At 37.8% G+C, this 23030-nt stretch overlaps 1 protein-coding gene across 2 annotated transcripts in view; it reads right to left on the bottom strand.

Annotated features, from left to right (window-relative positions):
- The window catches only part of DYNC2LI1 (dynein cytoplasmic 2 light intermediate chain 1), a 217197-nt gene that overhangs the window by 169356 nt on the left and 24811 nt on the right, over nt 1–23030 (bottom strand). The window contains exons 1-4 of one of the 2 annotated variants that reach the window (XM_053712284.1): nt 18997–19071; nt 13773–13890; nt 5581–5615; nt 4699–4768 (exon numbers count right to left, since the gene is read on the bottom strand). In XM_053712284.1, coding sequence (XP_053568259.1) covers nt 4699–4768; nt 5581–5615; nt 13773–13890; nt 18997–19010 — 237 coding nt within the window. In that variant the 5' untranslated portion in view covers nt 19011–19071. Of the gene's footprint in view, nt 1–4698; nt 4769–5580; nt 5616–13772; nt 13891–18996; nt 19072–23030 lie in introns of those variants that run through there. The other variant, XM_053712283.1, reaches the window with a different exon arrangement.

A 23030-nucleotide genomic window follows, 5' to 3' on the forward strand; every position in this document is an offset into this window, starting at 1 on the left:
AAATATACATTTCTGACATTCAAAAACAAAACAAAAACAAATCAGTGATCAATATAGCCACCTTTCTTTGCAAGGACACTCAAAAGCCTGCCATCCATGGATTCTGTCAGTGTTTTGATCTGTTCACCATCAACATTGCGTGCAGCAGCAACCACAGCCTCCCAGACACTGTTCAGAGAGGTGTACTGTTTTCCCTCCTTGTAAATCTCACATTTGATGATGGACCACAGGTTCTCAATGGGGTTCAGATCAGGTGAACAAGGAGGCCATGTCATTAGATTTTCTTCTTTTATACCCTTTCTTGCCAGCCACGCTGTGGAGTACTTGGACGCGTGTGATGGAGCATTGTCCTGCATGAAAATCATGTTTTTCTTGAAGGATGCAGACTTCTTCCTGTACCACTGCTTGAAGAAGGTGTCTTCCAGAAACTGGCAGTAGGACTGGGAGTTGAGTTTGACTCCATCCTCAACCCGAAAAGGCCCCACAAGCTCATCTTTGATGATACCAGCCCAAACCAGTACTCCACCTCCACCTTGCTGGCGTCTGAGTCGGACTGGAGCTCTCTGCCCTTTACCAATCCAGCCACGGGCCCATCCATCTGGCCCATCAAGACTCACTCTCATTTCATCAGTCCATAAAACCTTAGAAAAATCAGTCTTGAGATATTTCTTGGCCCAGTCTTGACGTTTCAGCTTGTGTGTCTTGTTCAGTGGTGGTCGTCTTTCAGCCTTTCTTACCTTGGCCATGTCTCTGAGTATTGCACACCTTGTGCTTTTGGGCACTCCAGTGATGTTGCAGCTCTGAAATATGGCCAAACTGGTGGCAAGTGGCATCTTGGCAGCTGCACGCTCGACTTTTCTCAGTTCATGGGCAGTTATTTTGCGCCTTGGTTTTTCCACACGCTTCTTGCGACCCTGTTGACTATTTTGAATGAAACGCTTGATTGTTCGATGATCACGCTTCAGAAGCTTTGCAATTTTAAGACTGCTGCATCCCTCTGCAAGATATCTCACTATTTTTTACTTTTCTGAGCCTGTCAAGTCCTTCTTTTGACCCATTTTGCCAAAGGAAAGGAAGTTGCCTAATAATTATGCACACCTGATATAGGGTGTTGATGTCATTAGACCACACCCCTTCTCATTACAGAGATGCACATCACCTAATATGCTTAATTGGTAGTAGGCTTTCGAGCCTATACAGCTTGGAGTAAGACAACATGCATAAAGAAGATGATGTGGTCAAAATACTCATTTGCCTAATAATTCTGCACTCCCTGTACAGTTGGAGTATTTCTTTCAGTGGGAACATTGGTGAATTATATATGAGGGATGTTTTGGTGCTGGTCCAATACCCATGGGAAATAACCTCTTATAGATAAGAAATGTTGGACAATATATGGTATGATAAGCATTTATTATTTGGATAAATGTTGTAAATCAATTCCACAGCACCACTTGAATTCTTGATTAAGGCCAGTCAGGCCAAAACATTGCATGTTTTTTAAATGTGTATATAAATAATAAAGAAGAAGCATTGTTCTCAAGAATTCAAGTCGCGCTGTGGAATTGATTTACAACATTTAGGCAAGTAAGGGAAAACAGGGACCTTTTCTATGTGCACCCCACATGCAAAGTGAACTTTGTGATTTTACCCTCTATTGCTGTGCCCATATTGGTTTATTTATTATTTGGATAAGCTTTGTGCAAAAGATGCACATTTGTTATAATAAAATGGATGTTGCACAAGCCCAGCAAGTGATTTAACCCTATCACTCCTCCTTGTCCCTGTGCTGTTTGACCCTCATTGCATTTACTCACGATTTTAAACTTTTTTTGAGTGTCAGTGACCACACTAATTATACTTTATTTTTTTCCCATCAGAGATAGCTTTTTAGAAAATAACTTTAGTTTAGAGAAATATCATACTATAAGAAAATGTCACAATATCAAATGCAAAACAAAATACATTTATGTCATTTTCTATAGCATACATAGTAGAAAGCATGTGAGTAATTATTTCCTACTTATTTCAAACTCAAACTTTGCTGTCCCACATTTAGCATCAGTTCAGCTTCCTAAAACACCAACATTTAGGATTTTCAAAGGAGTTGGTATAAAACATCTAGCCATACAAATATTAGATACATTTTAAAACGACACAGCATTCTGATTTCCCAGAGGGGTGGGTCAACGTATCTTGACAATATATGTGTGATTCTACCCCTGTCCAAACTCACTCAACATAGAAAAAAAATATTAAAAACTAAATAAAAAACATAAAATGGTTATAGAAAAACTCTTCCTAAATAGAATATCACAAAATATCACATATTTTACATTAACCCAGTTCTCCAATTTATTTTGATACTCAAAAGTTTTTTATTAGTTCAGACAAACATAGATCTTTGAGCACTTTTATCAATAATGCAACAAAATGAGGCTAGCATCTACAGCCAGGTTATCATTATTACTATGACAATCCCTTGATAGCAATACGGACATAAAACTCCTTATTTGAATCATGGGATTTAACTCTTTCAAAAGAGCATTGTTGTTTTCACATAAGAGGTCTCAAGTTAATCTATGAATTTTGAAGGGCAACTTAAGGCATACCTCACCAACTTGATATACTGTAGTTCCATATGATCATGTCAGGTAATGACCAATGCCATAGTTATCACCTGATAGCCACCTGGGCAGGTGACCCCTGCTTTGAAAAAGGAGCCTCTGCTTTTTTAAACACTGAAGTGCTTATTTTGGGGCGTTAATACCCCTTTAATAGCACAAAGAGCAATAAAAGGTGCCTAGAAAACAGGTGATTGGCATTCCTATGGCTATCACCAGCTATGTAAAGGGACATGAGACCCTTTATTTGAAAATGGGTAATCCCCTCTTTCATGTGAAAGGTATTGCGTGCATTTGTGTTCTATGCTGTCTTTAGGGGGTAGGGGCTCCTTTGGAGACACTGCCGGCCCCCCCATAAAGTAAAAACATTGGGTAGGTGATTACCATAGGAATTTCTTTATGGAAATCACTTACTAATAACAAAGGGTGTAAAATCCCACACTGGAAGAAAGAGGGGGTACACTGCTTTTTAAATGGTGTTTCATACTTCTGTGTGTTATATGGGTGGGAAAATGACTCTAAAAGTGTTCCTTGCACCTCGTCAAACACTGCACCAGTGTGTACTTGTGGCAGGTGATTATTACCATGATGATCACCTTAAATTTAGAGGGTGGTGTGATTTAAAAGTGTGCAATTTCCTGTAAAATGCAAGTGATTACCCTTATAGCGACAAGAACCTGCAGATGTATTTCCCTGAGGGGCAGGACGTCTCTAACAGAGCCCCTATCTCCCCAGTCTGAGCTAAAAAGCTCACATGAAAGGGAAGACTCACCTCTTAAATGAGGGGTCACTTGTTGCTCTAACACAAATGAGGGTAGATAGCACTTTTAAGTGCGGATTATTGCTACTTTAAGAGTGATGATCTGCCTCTCACAGGTTCATGCGTCCCATCTTGAGCCTGTAAAATACAGGCAATAACCTAAAAAAGCATGTGCAGTACTTAAAGGGACACTGAACCCAAATTTTTTCTTTCGCGATTCAGATAGAGCATGCAAACAACTTTCTAATTTACTCCTATTATCAAATGTTCTTCATTCTCTTGGTATGTTTATTTGAAAAGCAAGAATGTAAGTTTATATGCCGGCTCATTTTTGGTGAACAAACTGGGTTGTCCTTGCTGATTGGACAGCAGCAATATACAAGTGCTGTCCGTGGTTCTGAACAAACAATTTGCTGGCTCCTTAGCTTAGATGCCTTCTTTATCCAATAAAGATAGCAAGAGAACAAAGAAAAATTGATAATAGGAGTAAATTAGAAAATTGCTTATAATTGCATGCTCTTTCTGAATCATGAAAGAAAAAATGTGGGTTCAGTGTCCCTTTAAGGTGCAGTTTACCCCGAGGTAAAAAAGTAGACTCCCCTCTATCAAATAAGAGGTCACTCACTTGCCACCCTGCCTTAGGTTAAAGTTCACTTTAAGTGTTAGTGCCGGTGATCACAAGGGAACATGCATAAGTCACCTGAAGCACAGTCAAAGCTGAATCCTATTAGACTAAAAACGCCATTTTGTAAAAAAAAATTAACATTTGCAGCAGTGTGCCCTAGGAATGAAAACACAATAATATCTTATGTCTGAATATAGTTATACTGGCATATTAAGCCAAATACGCCACAACATATTGATTATGAACTAATTATTTCACTCTTTTTTTACACAATATATACATCTTGGTCACGTATAAGGATTATTTCATCTGACTTTTGGATTCTAGTTAAACTATTTTGCAATATAAAACAATGAAAAAAGTTAGACTTGAATAAACCGTGATGTAAATTTGACTGTTCTCTTCAAACAGTGATTAGCTCTGGCTGCACCGTGTCAAGGAAAACTTACATAGTGCTGCTACAGCAGAGCGCTGTTTGAAGAAAACAGCCTGATGCGAAGCAGCGATGCTTGTGTCCCATTCATTCTGCAGACATGCTGCATTTTCTGTGATTACATCCAGGATCACAACATGTTCAACATGTTGTAAGTAGCTTGCTTATAATATAATTTATAGGAGAGATTATCTAGCATGTTTTGAACTGCAGACAACCCAGAGAACTACAAAAAAAATCCATTAAAGCATTTTACCGTATTATGTCCTTTTGCTCTTCTACCAAATGTATATTCTAGAGCTAAAGTTGGTTTGGGGGCCTCATCCCTGTTTTCAAGAAAAAATTAAACATACATTACTGACAGGATATTCTACTGCACAAACTGCATGCATACTGTCAAATTGTGAATTGCAGTTTTGTATATTTTTTTTTATCAAGTTATAAAAAAATCTAAATGCAGCTAGTGGTTACCAAGTGATTGTTTGATATCCAGTTTTCTTTAGGTCAGTTTCATATACTTATGGCTCTATCCTACTATGTTCATCATCTGATAGCAACTCATAACCCTACATTTAAATAGGCAATGTTAAATGACATCTATTAATGACTTGTATAAGCATGTGATTATATGTACAGCAGTAACCTGCTACCTAGAGGTGTGTATCCATAATTTGTGAGACGGCACTATGTCACTGCCTTTGCCATGGTGAATATGCTTATGAACCAACAAAAAATGACATTTCTCACTTTTCCTATGAAGGGTAGCAATTACACTTTAGAGTTAAGGCATGGGTATTAGGGTCTGCTATAAAGCCTAGTAACATCCACAAACATACTAGGTAGGAATTATTATAATACTTGTCTTAAGGGGACCCTCATTTAAAAGAACACTGACATTTTATTTATGGAATATGGAATTATGGGATAGAGATAAACAGATAGATAGAAGACAGATAGACAGATATATAGATAGGTTCTTCTTCAAGGACTATAAAATAATCATGCATGCATTCAGTACTAGGTGTTATAAAATAAATAAAAAAAAGCTTTGCCTAAAAATTGCACACAAAATATGTCATCTAGATTATGCATCTAAAATCTGAACATGATATTAGGAAATATAGAAGGAAGAACTTACCTGTCAAGACATCGAAGAATTATTGTCGTCTTACCCTAAAAGAAAAATAAACCAGTTAATGTAGAAAATATTATATAAAATACTTAGCTGGCCAGGCAAACCTTCAGGAGAGACCCAGCTTCTACTTTGGGTGAATTCACCCAATGAAGCTGGTAGCACAACTGAGCTGGGAAATATTGTTAATTTGTTCTGTATATAAAACAGTAGAACGTATATATTCATGATGTTTTCAACCCTTTAAATGCTAAGCACTTTCCCACCTGGGTGCTAAGATTTTTTCTTTCATGTAATTAGCAAGAGTCCATGAGCTAGTGACGTATGGGATATACATTCCTACCAGGAGGGGCAAAGTTTCCCAAACCTCAAAATGCCTATAAATACACCCCTCACCACACCCACAATTCAGTTTTACAAACTTTGCCTCCGATGGAGGTGGTGAAGTAAGTTTGTGCTAGATTCTACGTTGATATGCGCTCCGCAGCAAGTTGGAGCCCGGTTTTCCTCTCAGCGTGCAGTGAATGTCAGAGGGATGTGAGGAGAGTATTGCCTATTTGAATGCAGTGATCTCCTTCTAAGGGGTCTATTTCATAGGTTCTCTGTTATCGGTCATAGAGATTCATCTCTTACCTCCCTTTTCAGATCGACGATATACTCTTATATATACCATTACCTCTACTGATTCTCGTTTCAGTACTGGTTTGGCTATCTACTATATGTAGATGAGTGTCCTGGAGTAAGTAAGTCTTATTTTCTGTGACACTCCTAGCTATGGTTGGGCACTTTGTTTATAAAGTTCTAAATATATGTATTCAAACATTTATTTGCCTTGACTCAGAATGTTCAACTTTCCTTATTTTCAGACAGTCAGTTTCATATTTGGGATAATGCATTTTAATTTAACATTTTTTCTTACCTTAAAATTTGACTTTTTCCCTGTGGGCTGTTAGGCTCGCGGGGGCTGAAAATGCTTCATTTTATTGCGTCATTCTTGGCGCTGACTTTTTTGGCGCAAAAATTCTATTTCCGTTTCCGGCGTCATACGTGTCGCCGGAAGTTGCGTCATTTTTTGACGTTATTTTGCGCCAAAAATGTCGGCGTTCCGGATGTGGCGTCATTTTTGGCGCCAAAAAGCATTTAGGCGCCAAATAATGTGGGCGTCTTATTTGGCGCGAAAAAATATGGGCGTCACTTTTGTCTCCACATTATTTAAGTCTCATTTTTTATTGCTTCTGGTTGCTAGAAGCTTGTTCTTTGGCATTTTTTCCCATTCCTGAAACTGTCATTTAAGGAATTTGATCAATTTTGCTTTATATATATGTTATTTTTTCTCTTACATATTGCAAGATGTCTCACGTTGCATCTGAGTCAGAAGATACTACAGGAAAATCGCTGTCAAGTGCTGAATCTACCAAAGCTAAGTGTATCTGCTGTAAACTTTTGGTAGCTATTCCTCCAGCTGTTGTTTGTATTGATTGTCATGACAAACTTGTTAAAGCAGATAATATTTCCTTTAGTAAAGTACCATTGCCTGTTGCAGTTCCTTCAACATCTAAGGTGCAGAATGTTCCTGATAATATAAGAGATTTTGTTTCTGAATCCATAAAGAAGGCTATGTCTGTTATTTCATATATTCTGATTCTGATGATTCCTCTGGTTCAGAGGATTCTGTCTCAGAGGTTGATGCTGATAAATCTTCATATTTATTTAAAATGGAATTTATTCGTTCTTTACTTAAAGAAGTCCTAATTGCTTTAGAAATAGAGGATTCTGGTCCTCTTGATACTAAATCTAAACGTTTAAATAAGGTTTTTAAAACTCCTGTAGTTATTCCAGAAGTTTTTCCTGTCCCTGATGCTATTTCTGCAGTAATTTCCAAAGAATGGGATAATTTGGGTAATTCATTTACTCCTTCTAAACGTTTTAAGCAATTATATCCTGTGCCGTCTGACAGATTAGAATTTTGGGACAAGATCCCTAAAGTTGATGGGGCTATTTCTACCCTTGCTAAACGTACTACTATTCCTACGTCAGATGGTACTTCGTTTAAGGATCCTCTATATAGGAAAATTGAGTCCTTTCTAAGAAAAGCTTATCTGTGTTCAGGTAATCTTCTTAGACCTGCTATATCTTTGGCTGATGTTGCTGCAGCTTCAACTTTTTGGTTGGAAACTTTAGCGCAACAAGTAACACATCGTGATTCTCATGATATTATTATTCTTCTTCAACATGCTAATAATTTTATCTGTGATGCCATTTTTTGATATTATCAGAGTTGATGTCAGGTTTATGTCTCTAGCTATTTTAGCTAGAAGAGCTTTATGGCTTAAAACTTGGAATGCTGATATGGCTTCTAAATCAACTTTACTTTCCATTTCTTTCCAGGGTAACAAATTATTTGGTTCTCAGTTGGATTCCATTATTTCAACTGTTACTGGTGGGAAAGGAACTTTTTTACCACAGGATAAAAAATCTAAAGGTAAAAACAGGGCTAATAATCGTTTTCGTTCCTTTCGTTTCAACAAAGAACAAAAGCCTGATCCTTCATCCTCAGGAGCAGATTCAGTTTGGAGACCATCTCCAGTCTGGAATAAATCCAAGCCAGCTAGAAAGGCAAAGCCTGCTTCTAAGTCCACATGAAGGTGCGGCCCTCATTCCAGCTCAGCTGGTAGGGGGCAGGTTACGTTTTTTCAAGGAAATTTGGATCAATTCTGTTCACAATCTTTGGATTCAGAGCATTGTTTCAGTAGGGTACAGAATTTGTTTCAAGTTGAGACCTCCTGCAAAGAGATTTTTTCTTTCCCGTGTCCCAGTAAATCCAGTAAAAGCTCAAGCATTTCTGAGATGTGTTTCAGATCTAGAGTTGACTGGAGTAATTATGCCAGTTCCAGTTCCGGAACAGGGGATGGGGTTTTATTCAAATCTCTTCATTGTACCAAAGAAGGAGAATTCTTTCAGACCAGTTCTGGATCTAAAAATATTGAATCGTTATGTAAGGATACCAACGTTCAAGGTGGTAACTGTAAGGACTATCTTACCTTTTGTTCAGCAAGGGAATTATATGTCCACAATAGATTTACAGGATGCATATCTGCATATTCCGATTCATCCAGATCATTATCAGTTCCTGAGATTCTCGTTTCTGGACAAGCATTACCAGTTTGTGGCTCTGCCGTTTGGCCTAGCTACAGCTCCAAGAATTTTTACAAAGGTTCTCGGTGCCCTGCTGTCTGTAATCAGAGAACAGGGTATTGTGGTATTTCCTTATTTGGACGATATCTTGGTACTTGCTCAGTCTTTACATTTAGCAGAATCTCATACGAATCGACTTGTGTTGTTTCTTCAAGATCATGGTTGGAGGATCAATTTACCAAAAAGTTCTTTGATTCCTCAGACAAGGGTAACCTTTCTGGGTTTCCACATGGATTCAGTGTCCATGACTCTGTCTTTAACAGACAAGAGACGTCTAAAGTTGATTACAGCTTGTCGAAACCTTCAGTCACAATCATTCCCTTCGGTAGCCTTATGCATGGAAATTCTAGGTCTTATGACTGCTGCATCGGACGCGATCCCCTTTGCTCGTTTTCACATGCGACCTCTTCAGCTCTGTATGCTGAAGCAATGGTGCAAGGATTACACGAAGATATCTCAATTAATATCTTTAAAACCGATTGTTCGACACTCTCTAACATGGTGGACAGATCACCATCGTTTAATTCAGGGGGCTTCTTTTGTGCTTCCGACCTGGACTGTAATTTCAACAGATGCAAGTCTCACAGGTTGGGGAGCTGTGTGGGGATCTCTGATGGCACAAGGAGTTTGGGAATCTCAGGAGGTGAGATTACCGATCAATATTTTGGAACTCCGTGCAATTTTCAGAGCTCTTCAGTTTTGGCCTCTTCTGAAGAGAGAATCGTTCATTTGTTTTCAGACAGACAATGTCACAACTGTGGCATACATCAATCATCAAGGAGGGACTCACAGTCCTCTGGCTATGAAAGAAGTATCTCGAATTTTGGTTTGGGCGGAATCCAGCTCCTGTCTAATCTCTGCGGTTCATATCCCAGGTGTAGACAATTGGGAAGCGGATTATCTCAGTCGCCAAACGTTGCATCCGGGCGAATGGTCTCTTCACCCAGATGTATTTCTTCAGATTGTTCAAATGTGGGAACTTCCAGAAATAGATCTGATGGCGTCCCATCTAAACAAGAAACTTTCCAGGTATCTGTCCAGATCCCGGGATCCTCAGGCGGAGGCAGTGGATGCATTATCACTTCCTTGGAAGTATCATCCTGCCTATATCTTTCCGCCTCTAGTTCTTCTTCCAAGAGTAATCTCCAAGATTCTGAAGGAATGCTCGTTTGTTCTGCTGGTAGCTCCGGCATGGCCTCACAGGTTTTGGTATGCGGATCTTGTCCGGATGACCTCTTGCCAACCGTGGACTCTTCCGTTAAGACCAGACCTTCTGTCACAAGGTCCTTTTTTCCATCAGGATCTGAAATCCTTAAATTTAAAGGTATGGAGATTGAACGCTTGATTCTTGGTCAAAGAGGTTTCTCTGACTCTGTGATTAATACTATGTTACAGGCTCGTAAATCTGTATCTCGAGAGATATATTATAGAGTCTGGAAGACTTATATTTCTTGGTGTCTTTCTCATCATTTTTCCTGGCATTCTTTTAGAATACCGAGAATTTTACAGTTCCTTCAGGATGGTTTAGATAAGGGTTTGTCCGCAAGTTCTTTGAAAGGACAAATCTCTGCTCTTTCTGTTCTTTTTCACAGAAAGATTGCTATTCTTCCTGATATTCATTGTTTTGTACAAGCTTTGGTTCGTATAAAACCTGTCATTAAGTCAATTTCTCCTCCTTGGAGTTTGAATTTGGTTCTGGGAGCTCTTCAAGCTCCTCCGTTTGAACCTATGCATTCATTGGACATTAAATTACTTTCTTGGAAAGTTTTGTTCCTTTTGGCCATCTCTTCTGCCAGAAGAGTTTCTGAATTATCTGCTCTTTCTTGTGAGTCTCCTTTTCTGATTTTTCATCAGGATAAGGCGGTGTTGCGAACTTCTTTTGAATTTTTACCTAAAGTTGTGAATTCCAACAACATTAGTAGAGAAATTGTGGTTCCTTCATTATGTCCTAATCCTAAGAATTCTAAGGAGAAATCGTTGCATTCTTTGGATGTTGTTAGAGCTTTGAAATATTATGTTGAAGCTACGAAATCTTTTCGTAAGACTTCTAGTCTATTTGTTATCTTTTCCGGTTCTAGAAAAGGCCAGAAAGCTTCTGCCATTTCTTTGGCATCTTGGTTGAAATCTTTAATTCATCTTGCCTATGTTGAGTCGGGTAAAACTCCGCCTCAGAGAATTACAGCTCATTCTACTAGGTCAGTTTCTACTTCCTGGGCGTTTAGGAATGAAGCTTCGGTTGACCAGATCTGCAAAGCAGCAACTTGGTCCTCTTTGCATACTTTTACTAAATTCTACCATTTTGATGTATTTTCTTCTTCTGAAGCAGTTTTTGGTAGAAAAGTACTTCAGGCAGCGGTTTCAGTTTGAATCTTCTGCTTATGTTTTTCGTTAAACTTTATTTTGGGTGTGGATTATTTTCAGCAGGAATTGGCTGTCTTTATTTTATCCCTCCCTCTCTAGTGACTCTTGTGTGGAAAGATCCACTTCTTGGGTAGTCATTATCCCATACGTCACTAGCTCATGGACTCTTGCTAATTACATGAAAGAAAACATAATTTATGTAAGAACTTACCTGATAAATTCATTTCTTTCATATTAGCAAGAGTCCATGAGGCCCGCCCTTTTTTTGTGGTGGTTATGATTTTGTATAAAGCACAATTATTCCAATTCCTTATTTTATATGCTTTCGCACTTTTTTATCACCCCACTTCTTGGCTATTCGTTAAACTGAATTGTGGGTGTGGTGAGGGGTGTATTTATAGGCATTTTGAGGTTTGGGAAACTTTGCCCCTCCTGGTAGGAATGTATATCCCATACGTCACTAGCTCATGGACTCTTGCTAATATGAAAGAAATGAATTTATCAGGTAAGTTCTTACATAAATTATGTTTTTTTTTTTTTTTGAACAAAATTTTTTTAACTTTTCTTTTTTTCCAGACCCCAAAGACTTACACTGTTCGAAGGTTAGGCGATTACCTTTCCAATGGTGAGTATTGGGGGTCTGTAGCTGTTTAGATGCCTGAGATACAGGCTTCTAAGCAGCATTCCCCCTGCTCCTATACTTAACATTGTTAAGTATAAAGTTGCGCGGTGACGTCATCACGTTATTGCGCGTGACGTCACCACGCAAAACAGGGAGCCCCAGCGATGCCTGTCACTCTACAGGCACAATCACCGGGGTAGGAGCAGGTGGGAGCCCCCAGATCTCCCTCAAGGTGGGAGAGTACTAGTGACGGCTCTGAGCCGTCATTAGCACCAGAGTGGGAAACTCTGTGACAGCTCAGAGCCGTCATTAGCACTCAAAGGGTTAATAAAAGCTTAACTAACTTAAAGGGACAGGAAAACCTGAAGAAAAAAAATTATGATTTTAAACAACTTTTCAATTTACTTCTGTTATCAAATTTGCTTGATTCTCTTGTTATCCTTTGCTAAAGGAACAGCATTGCATTACTGGCAGCTAACTGAACACATCTAGTTAGCCAATCACAAGAGACAAATGTGTGCAGGCACCAATCAGCAGCTAGTTCCCACTAGTGTAGGATATGTGCATATTCTTTTTCAACAATGGATACAGGCAGAACAAAGCACATTTGAAAATAGAAGTTAATTTCAAAGTGTCTTAAAATTACATGCTTTATCTGAATCATGCAAGTTTAATTTTGACTTTCCCATCCCTTTAATTTTCCTGCCTGTCCTTGTCCCAAAATAATTACAAGATGTATCTTTTATTTATGTTTCAAGTAAAGTGTAAAAACTTTCCTGCACTGTTTTCCATTGCATAGGTTTTTAGCATCTCCAAAGGGGCCGATATATTAAAAAATATTTGGAGATTGATTTATCATTCTGTGTATTTAGCAGTAATTTCATGTGAAAAGTAGCGCATAAAGTTTAACATTTCAACAACAACAAAAAAAATACATTACAAACCACAAGTAAATCGAGAATTCATCCCCAAACATGTAATGCGAACACTATCCACAGTTTTAGCTTTGAGCCGAATGCATGCCTATGCTCCTTCCGGATTGCCCTTTTGCAAAACTCTAATTTTACAGTATATTTGCAACCACAATGATTTCACAAGTAGTATTTTGCATTTGGCGCCCCATTGGTGACAAACAACAGAGGAACAAGGGACTCTCCTGCCAACAACACAGAAGACACCTGCCTGTATGTAAACAAGATGTTGTTTACTCGGTCACTGCTTGCCTGGAGGAGCTAGCACCATAAAGATGTAGGAGACTACCCCATGTTTTTCTACTAATAAACGGACCTAGCAGCCCCTGGCTCCTAACTTTTTGGGTTATTCTCCAAATATCTATCTATATAGAAATACCACTTTCTGGCTCCTAAATATTCTTACTGGCTCCTAAATTTTAAACAGATTTGTCAACCCCTACTTTAATTTTCTGGAATTTGACTTATTCAAGGTTTGATAAATGGACGTTGTTATCTTGAAATTACAGTATTTTAGAACTTACTTATATATCGTTTAAAGGAACAAAAAAAGTGCAAAAAGAAAATGTTTTAATGTGTTAAAGCATTATATTATAGCATTATTATTATTATTGCAAACAGGTTAAACACATAGTAAAAGTAATCTCAAGAGCAGCAATGCACTACTTGGAACTAGTTGAACACATCTGGTAAACCAATGACAAGTGGTGTATGTGTGTAGCCACCAATCACCAGCTAGCGCCCAGCAGTGTATTGCTTCTCTTAAGCTTACCTAGGTAGGTTTTAATAAAGGATACCAAGAGAACAAAGTAAATTTGGTAATAGAAGTAAATTGAAGTCTCAGAAAATTGTCTGCTCTATCAGAACCATGAAAGTTTATTTTTTTTTACTTTACTGTCCTTTTAAGATCTAGGAAATTTCTACTTCAAAATAAATCATAATAATAATATAGTATTAATATAAGGACATAAGTAAATAATAAGTATTTAGGCCGTTTGATTGACTTTACTGATAAGAAACCTTACATAACAAGCATTAGATTTATTTACCCCATTCTTGTTGCCTATAAAAAACACAGATCGCTCTGATAGTTCTTCTGCCTCCTCGTCATTTCCAACATTTTCTTTTTTCTGGACTTCCCCAATTGCTATATCCCAAAGGTTATCGCTGTAAAAAACCATGGTAATATAACAAAATGACAGTTTCATAACAGAAGGATATTTGTGTTACTGATCTATTAATAATATTATTTAAAGGGAAATGAAACACCAAAATGTTCTTTTAAATTCAGACAGAGCATACAATTTTGCTTCTATTATCAAATTTGCTTCATTCCCATGATGCTGCCATATAGTGCTCCAGAAATAGGCCGTCTCCTAAGCTTACATCCCTGCTTTTCAACAAAAGATACCAAGAGAACGAAGAAAAAATGATAGTAGAAGTAAATTAGAAAGCTGTTTAATATCACATGCTCTAGCTGAATGATGAATGAAAAAAATGGGGGTTTCATAGCCCTTTAAAAAGAGTAAAATCACTGAAAAGTGTTGCCCACAAATGCAAAACTGGTACTTTTTAAAAAAAACACTTGCTGTAGGGTAATATATTGTAATCTTCTGGCATCATTATTTTATACTTTATTATTAAAGCCAATCAGACTTATCAGGATGAAGTGCTATTATTCTAGGCTGTGCCATTCCTTGAAAACATTCAACTGTATTAACCGTTTCCTACTGAGGATAAAGTGTCTACATCAGAACAACTGTTCCGATGTAGAAAAATTGAAATCACGCGATTGTGTGAGATTTCAATTATTGGATCGGGTCTGGGGGGCATCCCTATAACGCTAGCAACGCCCTCCAGACCGCGATCAAATCCAGGAAGATCAGAAGGCTTCAGGACAGCCGTTAGCTATGACGTTGTATTCCGTCATAACTGCGCTAAAGCCCAGCGCCGTTTGGACGAAATACAACGGCATAATGGCGGCAAAAGGTTCATTATTATTGTCTCTTTTTATATTACTGAAACTGGAGAGTATTACTACAAACAAGGGTCATATTGTGCAGCCTGTGTTCAGGCAACGATTTATCACTGAAAATATTTTTTCTTAGAACTAGTTTTGCTTTACATGTGGGTCCCAATGGGTGTGTGAGCAGGGGATTATGCACATACATAAACAATCATACCAATAAATGTAATGTACCGACAATAGCATATACATACTACTGGGCTCTAACTTACATTTAATTTCCAGGATAATTTAAAACAATAACTTTATTACATTTTATAATACTAACAGAGTCCTACTACAAGTAAAAATAAATACTACTGACATTGTCATATTTTAGTGACATATCCTTTCTAATGGATAATGAACATATAAATATGAGAGCAATCAGAAATAAAGTGTGTCAGATTAATCATGCAGACCTGTCAAGTCACACAGTATGACACATTATTTGAGATCTATTCTCTAGAGGACACATGAATTAGCACTATTAAAAGGGACATAATAGTTAAAACTGAAATGTGCTTGAGGCATATCAATTTTAAATAGAATTATTTTTTAACATGTAATATTAACGTTCTTGTGAGGCGTAGTCCATTGCGCATGCGCAGAAAACATTGCTGCTGTGATACAAATTGAAAGAATGAATCAGTAGATTTATTATTGTGTATCGCAGCAACAATCGTTAGATCTTTTCCTCTCTGCAAATGGCCCAGATCCAACATTACAACCTAATAGACTAGCCGAGAGTGCGCATGCATATAACATGAACGCGCATATATTGCGGCCAAAAAATAAATGAGACACGCATGCGTATATATAGCATTGTAGGCGTTAATCTAGTTTGTTGGGACGCCAGTGGGGGACCAATCAAAAAGCTTTACAATGTATTTGTCATTCGAAAACAAAAAATTTTAGGTTTAAAAATAATGATGTTTGAAAAATGATGACTTAAACTCACACTAATTTGCTGTTTATTTTTTAAATCTGAATAGTGGAGCGTAATAGTTAACGTTTCCTTTAAGAATTTTTACTATAAGTATTTTTGCAAGTATATTGTAAAAAAAATAAGATTAATATATTTTTTTTTACTATAAGCAGTTTTACAAGTATATTGGAAAAATGCTTCTACTCAAAACTGAAATGCCCTCATGCACATTTACATTTTGAACTATTATGTCCCTTTAAATAAAAAAAAATCAGTTTGTGCATTTTAACCAGGCTCATAAATCAGCAAAATGTTTGTGGTTAGCATATCTAAACCTAATATGGTACTGTGTTCTAAAAGGGCCATTATAGTAAAAAAAATTATATGCTCTAATCCATTTGAGCATGTAATTTAAAGACTATCAACCCTAAACTACTGTGCTTTTGACCTTGACAAAGACGTTAAACACAGAGTAGAAATACAGCTCAGGACTGGCAAAGCACTGCTGATTCCAGGTAGAACCCACCGCTGATCCAATCAGCAGCTCTAGTCTCACTCTGTGGAACTAGCGCTGCTGATTAGATCAGCTGCGGGTTCCGCTCAGGACCAGCGGTGCTCTGAGAATCCTGAGTGGTATTTCTACCGTTTGGTTAACCCCTTTGCCAGGCAGTCTGTCATTAGTCTTAATGAATGAATTAGAACATGTCATTTTGTGACTATAATGGCCCTTTAAAAACAGTAAAATGTTATTAAAATAGTTCAATAACCTTGCACAAACTAGATGTCAGAAGCTTCTATATGCAAAAGGAAAATAAACAAGTTTTATGTGGGAATTGTCCCAGTCAGCAATTGAGTCACAGGACTCCTCTATACAAGATTACTTCTTGTTAGTTTTACAAATTTTGACAGTTTTGACTTATTTCTTATGCAAAAAATATTTTAACACGTTTAACTGCTGCTCTTTTATATACATGATAGAAATTTTGAGTACTCTGAGTAAAATGTATCATGACTGCAGGAATACAGGTTTGAAAGCAGTGAGCCTGTACGCCTGCAATCGCCACTTGTGATGCTGCATTGCATGGTAAAATGTAACATTGCACAAAAGAATTATTGTGTAATGCTGCCCCCTGCTCCTGCGTAACTAATTGCACCAAAGCAGAGCATGCTCATCTCTTGAATGAGCGAATGTCTGGGTGATCTCACTATATCTGAGATGTGGAAAGGCAAAAGAAGCAATTTCTACATCTAAAGTTTGTGGGTGAGCCTGCTCTGCATAGCCTCAAAAGCTGTGAATGCAGCTTCATAAATGTACCCCATGTCATTTTAAAGGGACATTAAACAGTAAGATTACAAGAAAATAGAACAAAAATTATGAAAGAATATTGTAACTTTTTTTCTACACAAGTTGTGCAACTAGCACTGCTGATTGGATTAGTTGCAAGTTCCGCTCAGGATCAGCAGTGCTCCATGGGTCCCGAGCGCCCCTTTGCAGGGTTTATTAACATACAGGCAACCACAGAATGGCAATTGTACGTTTTCATCACAGGATCTTAAATTACGCTGAACATCTGCGTCATTACTGCAAGTACCTTAGATTTGAAATGCTCCTAGATTATTTAGTTTTCAAATAAACTGAACAGTATGTTAGCTTCTGCAAACCTGTTCGCGCGGCATCACTGCCAACTTGCACAATGGCACCCCATGCTCAGGTGAGCCAATAACCCTTGAGCAGGGGCTGTCAATCACCCTGGCCAGATGTCTCTGGGGTGATTTAAATCCACCACCTAAGAGCTGGCATACAGGTTAGGAATAGGGTTGTCAGGTGTCCGGTATCTGACCAGACAGTCCGGTTGTTCAACCAGCTGTCAGGTAAAAGTTGTAGAAAAAAAACAGACACTTAAATGTACGTTTTTTTAAAACTGAGAACTGCATTGAAATGCCTCCTGCAGTATTTAATGTTCCAGTTATGCAGGGCACATGTGGAATACTAATCCCCAAGCTCTCTAGCATTTCATGCGTGGGGTTAGGCAGCAGACAGTGCCCCCTCCCCTGTTAGACACCTCTTACATTTAGCTTTGACAACGGCACAGCCGAAATGCGTAAGCTAGGCTAGCTGACTCCTATTTTATCTTGCAACACATGTGTGTATCCTGATATCTTTTAATACATTTTTGGAATAAAGTTTATTTTTTATGCCGGTGCTCCGCTTCTCTTCTTTCTACCTCTTACATTTGACAGGTTCCTGGTTGCTGCGCTGGGTGGGTGGGGGGACTGCACAGAGAAGAACGGAATGAAGTGCGTTTACTTTCTCCCAGACAGAAAAGATATAACTGTCCTCTTCCATGCTAGACCTGCTGAGATGTAAGCTGTAATTTAGTTTGCAGTGTCACATTTCTTTAGCCTAGTAAAACAAACTGTTTAACCCATTTTCTGCTAGATGGCTGTGTAAAGGAAATGGTTTTCTTTATCATTCACTTTACTTATTTCTGGCATAAAAGAATGTTTTTATAAATATATATAAATGTGTATGTATGTATATATATATATATATATATATATATATATATATATATATATATATATATATATATATATATATCTGTATATATATATATATATATATATATATATATCACTCAGAAATGAAGAAGCACTCAGGTCTTAACGTTTCAATATGTCTTCAACTTTTTATTTCTTAATTCAAACAATGATCAGATCGACGTTTCTGTCCATACAAGGACCTTTTTCAAGACCAATTTAATATATTGTCACAGGGATTAGATGTACACATAAGATATTAAATTTAAGACCTGAGAGTGCCTCTTCATTTCTGAGTGATATTTCTATACTGCAATATAGATTAGAGAGCACCCAGGCATTTATAACTATAACAATGAGTGCTTGGGACTAATAAATAATAGTCTTACTCAAACATAAATTAAACACTACAGTTTTGTATAATTATTCATCCCAGACAACCCTTTTGTGGTGTGACCTGATATGCAGAGTAACGCACAATAAATGTAAACGGAGAAGGAAAGATAGTGTGTTAGTATCAAAAAGACAAGACAGTATGTTCAGTCACCTCGATCACGCTTAACTCGTTTAAATTCAAACGTGATAACGGATGTACCGTTAACACCACGTCACAGTGACAGGAATCAGCACTTTTAACACCCATGGTTGCCAGAGAGTGTTCCCATGCATTATATAGCAGCCTTTGGCAAACAAACGATTTAATCAACATACTGTCAGCCACAGAAATACCATCGTATGTTTTTATCACACAATCTTAAATCACGGTGACGCTGCCCATTCCCGTCATTAGTACAAGTACCTGGGGCCAGGCATCTCCCTTCGGTGCACCTACTTAGGACGCTTCTGACTGTACTATCACTATGGAAACAATAGGCCTCAGCGAACGCTGATGACGAATGCGCTTGGAATCATGGGAGATGTAGTTTTACTCTTCTAAATTATGAAACAGTTGGTGACCGTAGTGCGCTATTGTAATTTTAAGTTTTTTTAAATGATAACTGTAAAATAGAATTATTCTAGTGAAGCTGAAGCTACAACTATAATTAGCGTATGTATATGGAAAGCACACATGTTTTAATTGGATCACAATTGGGGCCTTAGTACCTTTTGTTAAATATATTTTGCCAATGTACCTTCGTTTCTCAACTTTTGAACTATTATAAGCTGCCCACTTCGTATTGATAGCGACAGAGCTGCTTCAGTTCAGTGATGGTCACAGTTAGCCCCATGTTTGTAATATTTTTCATTATTTGTTTAAAGGGACACAAAAAATGATTTCATGATGGAAGTATAGAATATAATTATAAACAACATTCCAATGTACTTCTATTATCTAATTTGCTTCAGTCTTTAGATATCCTTTTTTGAAGAATTTGCAATGCACATGGGTGAGCCAATGACATGAGGCATCTATGTGCAGCAACCAATCAGCAGCTACTGAGCCTATCTATATACATATGCTTTTCAGCAAAGTATGTCAAGAGAACGAAGCAAGTTAGATAATAGAAGTAAATTATAAAGTTGTTTAAACTGCATGCTCCTTCTAAATCATGAAAGAAAAAAAGTTTCATGTCCCTTAAAGATAACATCCTTGAAATTTTAGCATCTGTTATCACACTAATTTGGAGCACCTGAAAGAATAAATTGTATTTGTAGATTACAATTTTACAGCCGGACGACCTATAGGTGACTGGACGTAGCTGGGTTCACACAATGCCCCCACAAAAGCTTAACCTTAGCCCCCACCCTTGATCCCACCACATATATTTTTCACAACTAAGAAGTCATTTTATCCCCTTGGTTGTGAGTAACACATGTATGTAGCAGTGATGTGACCCCCCATTGGCTGCCAGAGGTACACACATAGCAATGATTGAACACCCCCATGGTTGTCTGTAACACATATAATAAAAACATGCACAGTGTAACTTCTTTTTGAACCATATTTCCAAAGCATCAATACCTAGAAGGCCATTTATATTTAGCTGACAGGGGTCTTTAAGTGTCTGGTATTTTTGTACAGATTTTACTGGATAGCCTGCTGAAATACTGGACACCCTATTTGTATGGTTCAGATCAACTATAAATTCATATAAAATGATACAGACATCAAGGCTTCTAATGTGGGAATCTACTATTAAACAATGGCAGACCTCGCACCTGTAGTTTCTTAGCTACACTGCACAATTACATATGCTAATTAGTATGGCTGGTAAACCCATTGGTAATCACATGACATGAACCTGAGGCTCAGCCATAGCTCTGTAGATATTACCAGACCAAATTCATGTCATTTTCATAACCAATTCCCAACATATAAGCACTGGAAATGTTTTATAATGGGGGTTTTGTTTAAACTTAAAGTGACAGTAAATACATTGTAATTAAGGCATTTCTGTTACAGTCCTAGATAATTAAGTCATATCAGTCAAGTGTATACATTTGTTTAACAAAATAAAATCCTGTTTACTACAAAAGAAAAACCGCACCCAACATTTGCCTTATTTGGAGGAGCCAAATAAGTTTGAGTTGGCAGACAAGGCTAATCATTACCATTAAGTTAGTTTAAAGTGAATTGCTTTACAGTTGTTATCTGTTAAAGGGACAGTCAAGTCCCAAAAAAAACTTTCATGTTTCAAATAGGGCATGTAATTTTAAACAACTCTTCAATTTACTTTTATCACCTATTTTGCTTTGTTCTTTTGGTATTCTTAGTTGAAAGCTAGACCTAGGAAGGCTCATATGATAATTTCTAAGCCCTTGAAGGCCGCCTCTAATCACATGCTTTTGTATTTACTTTTCACAGCAGGGGAGAGCTAGTTCAGGTAAACCCTATAGATAACATTGTGAGCACGCCCGTGGATTGTGGCAGACACTGCACTAATTGGCTAAAATGAAAGTCAATAGATAATAAATAAAATGTCATGTGATCAGGGGACTTGTCAGAAGATGCTTAGATACAAGTTAATCACAGAGGTAAAAAGTGTATTATTATAACTGTGTTGGTTATGCAAAACTGGGAAATGGGTAATAAAGGGATTATCTATCTTTTAAAACAACAAAAATTCTGGTGTTGACTGTCCCTTTAAAGCAAATTAGGAAAATATTTGAAGCAGAGTTGGCTCTAAAAATTCAGCAGGATGCAGTTCCAAGTCAATGTACAATTTTCAGTACTAAATTACATAAAAAAGGAAAAATAAATGAGTATATTACAAAGTTGTTTTATTATGCATAATTAACCCCTTAATGACCGGACCATTTTTCAATTTTCTTACCCTTAATGACAATGGCTATTTTTACATTTCTGCGGTGTTTGTGTTTAGCTGTAATTTTCCTCTTACTCATTTACTGTACCTACACATATTATATACCGTTTTTCTCGCCATTAAATGGACTTTCTAAAGATACCATTATTTTCATCATGTCTTATAATTTACTACAAAAAAAATAATAAAATATGAGGAAAAAATGGAAAAAAACACACTTTTTCTAACTTTGACCCCCAAAATCTGTTACACATCTACAATCACCAAAAAACACCCATGCTAAATAGTTTCTAAATTTTGGAGTTTAGAAATACCCAATGTTTACATGTTCTTAGCATTTTTTGCAAGTAGCACTTCGCTATTTCCAAACCACTTTTTTTCAAAATTAGCGCTAGTTACATTGGAACCCTGATATCTGTCAGGAATACCTGAATATTCTTGACATGTATATATTTTTTGTTAGAAGACAACCCAAAGTATTGATCTAGGCACATTTTGGTATATTTTATGCCACCATTTCACCGCCAAATGCGAGCAAATAAAAAAAAAACTTTACATTTTTCACAATTTTAGGTTTCTCACTGAAATTATTTACAAAGAGCTTGTGCTATTATGGCACAAATTGTTGTAAAAGCTTCTTTGGGATCCCCTTTGTTCAGAAATAGCAGACTTATATGGCTTTGGCATTGCTTTTTGGTAATTAGAAGGCCGCTAAATGCTGCTGCGCACCACACGTAAATTATGCCCAGCAGTGAAGGGGTTAATTAAGTAGGTTGTAGGGAGCTTGCAGGGTTAATTTTAGCTTTAGGGTAGAGATCAGCCTCCCACCTGACACATCCCACCCCCTGATCCCTCCCAAACAGCTCTCTTCCCTCCCCCACCCCACAAATGTCCCCGCCATCTTAAGTACTGGCAGAAAGTCTGCCAGTACTAAATAAAAGGAGTTTTTTTTATTTTTTATAAAAAAAATAAAATATTTTAGCTGTGATGGACTCCTGCCTTAGCCCCAACCTCCATGATCCCCCCCCCCCAGCTCTCTAACCCTCTCCCCTATCTAATTGCGGCCATCTTGGGTACTGGCAGCTGTCTGCCAGTACCCAATTTGCCCCAAAAACAAAAGTATTTTTTCCTCTTTTGGAATTTTTTATGTTTTCTGTAGTGTAGCAGCCCCCCACAATACCCCTATCCCCCTCCCCATCCCAGATCCTTTTATATTATTTTTTTTTTAAATCTTTCCCCCCCCCTCTTCCCTCCTCATTGGTGTCAGTGGCCAGCTAATGCGCGCGCACATGCACGCGCACGCGTGCCCCCCGCACACTCCCGGCACCCGGCGTGCACATTGCACTTCTAGGAACCGGATGCCGGGTAGCGATGGGCCGCCCACCCGCCTTCCTGTTACGCTCCCACCCACCAACGAACCGGCACCATCGCTACCGGTGCAGATCGCTTCCAGCACTCTGTTAGACAACTGACGTACCAGGTAAGTCCATTGTCATTAACTGCTTGTTAATGCATGACGTACCTGGTACGTCAGTTGTCATTAAGGGGTTAAACATCTTATGTTAAA

The sequence above is a fragment of the Bombina bombina genome, chromosome 4 (assembly GCF_027579735.1).
Source record: "Bombina bombina isolate aBomBom1 chromosome 4, aBomBom1.pri, whole genome shotgun sequence".
Lineage (NCBI taxonomy): Eukaryota > Metazoa > Chordata > Amphibia > Anura > Bombinatoridae > Bombina > Bombina bombina.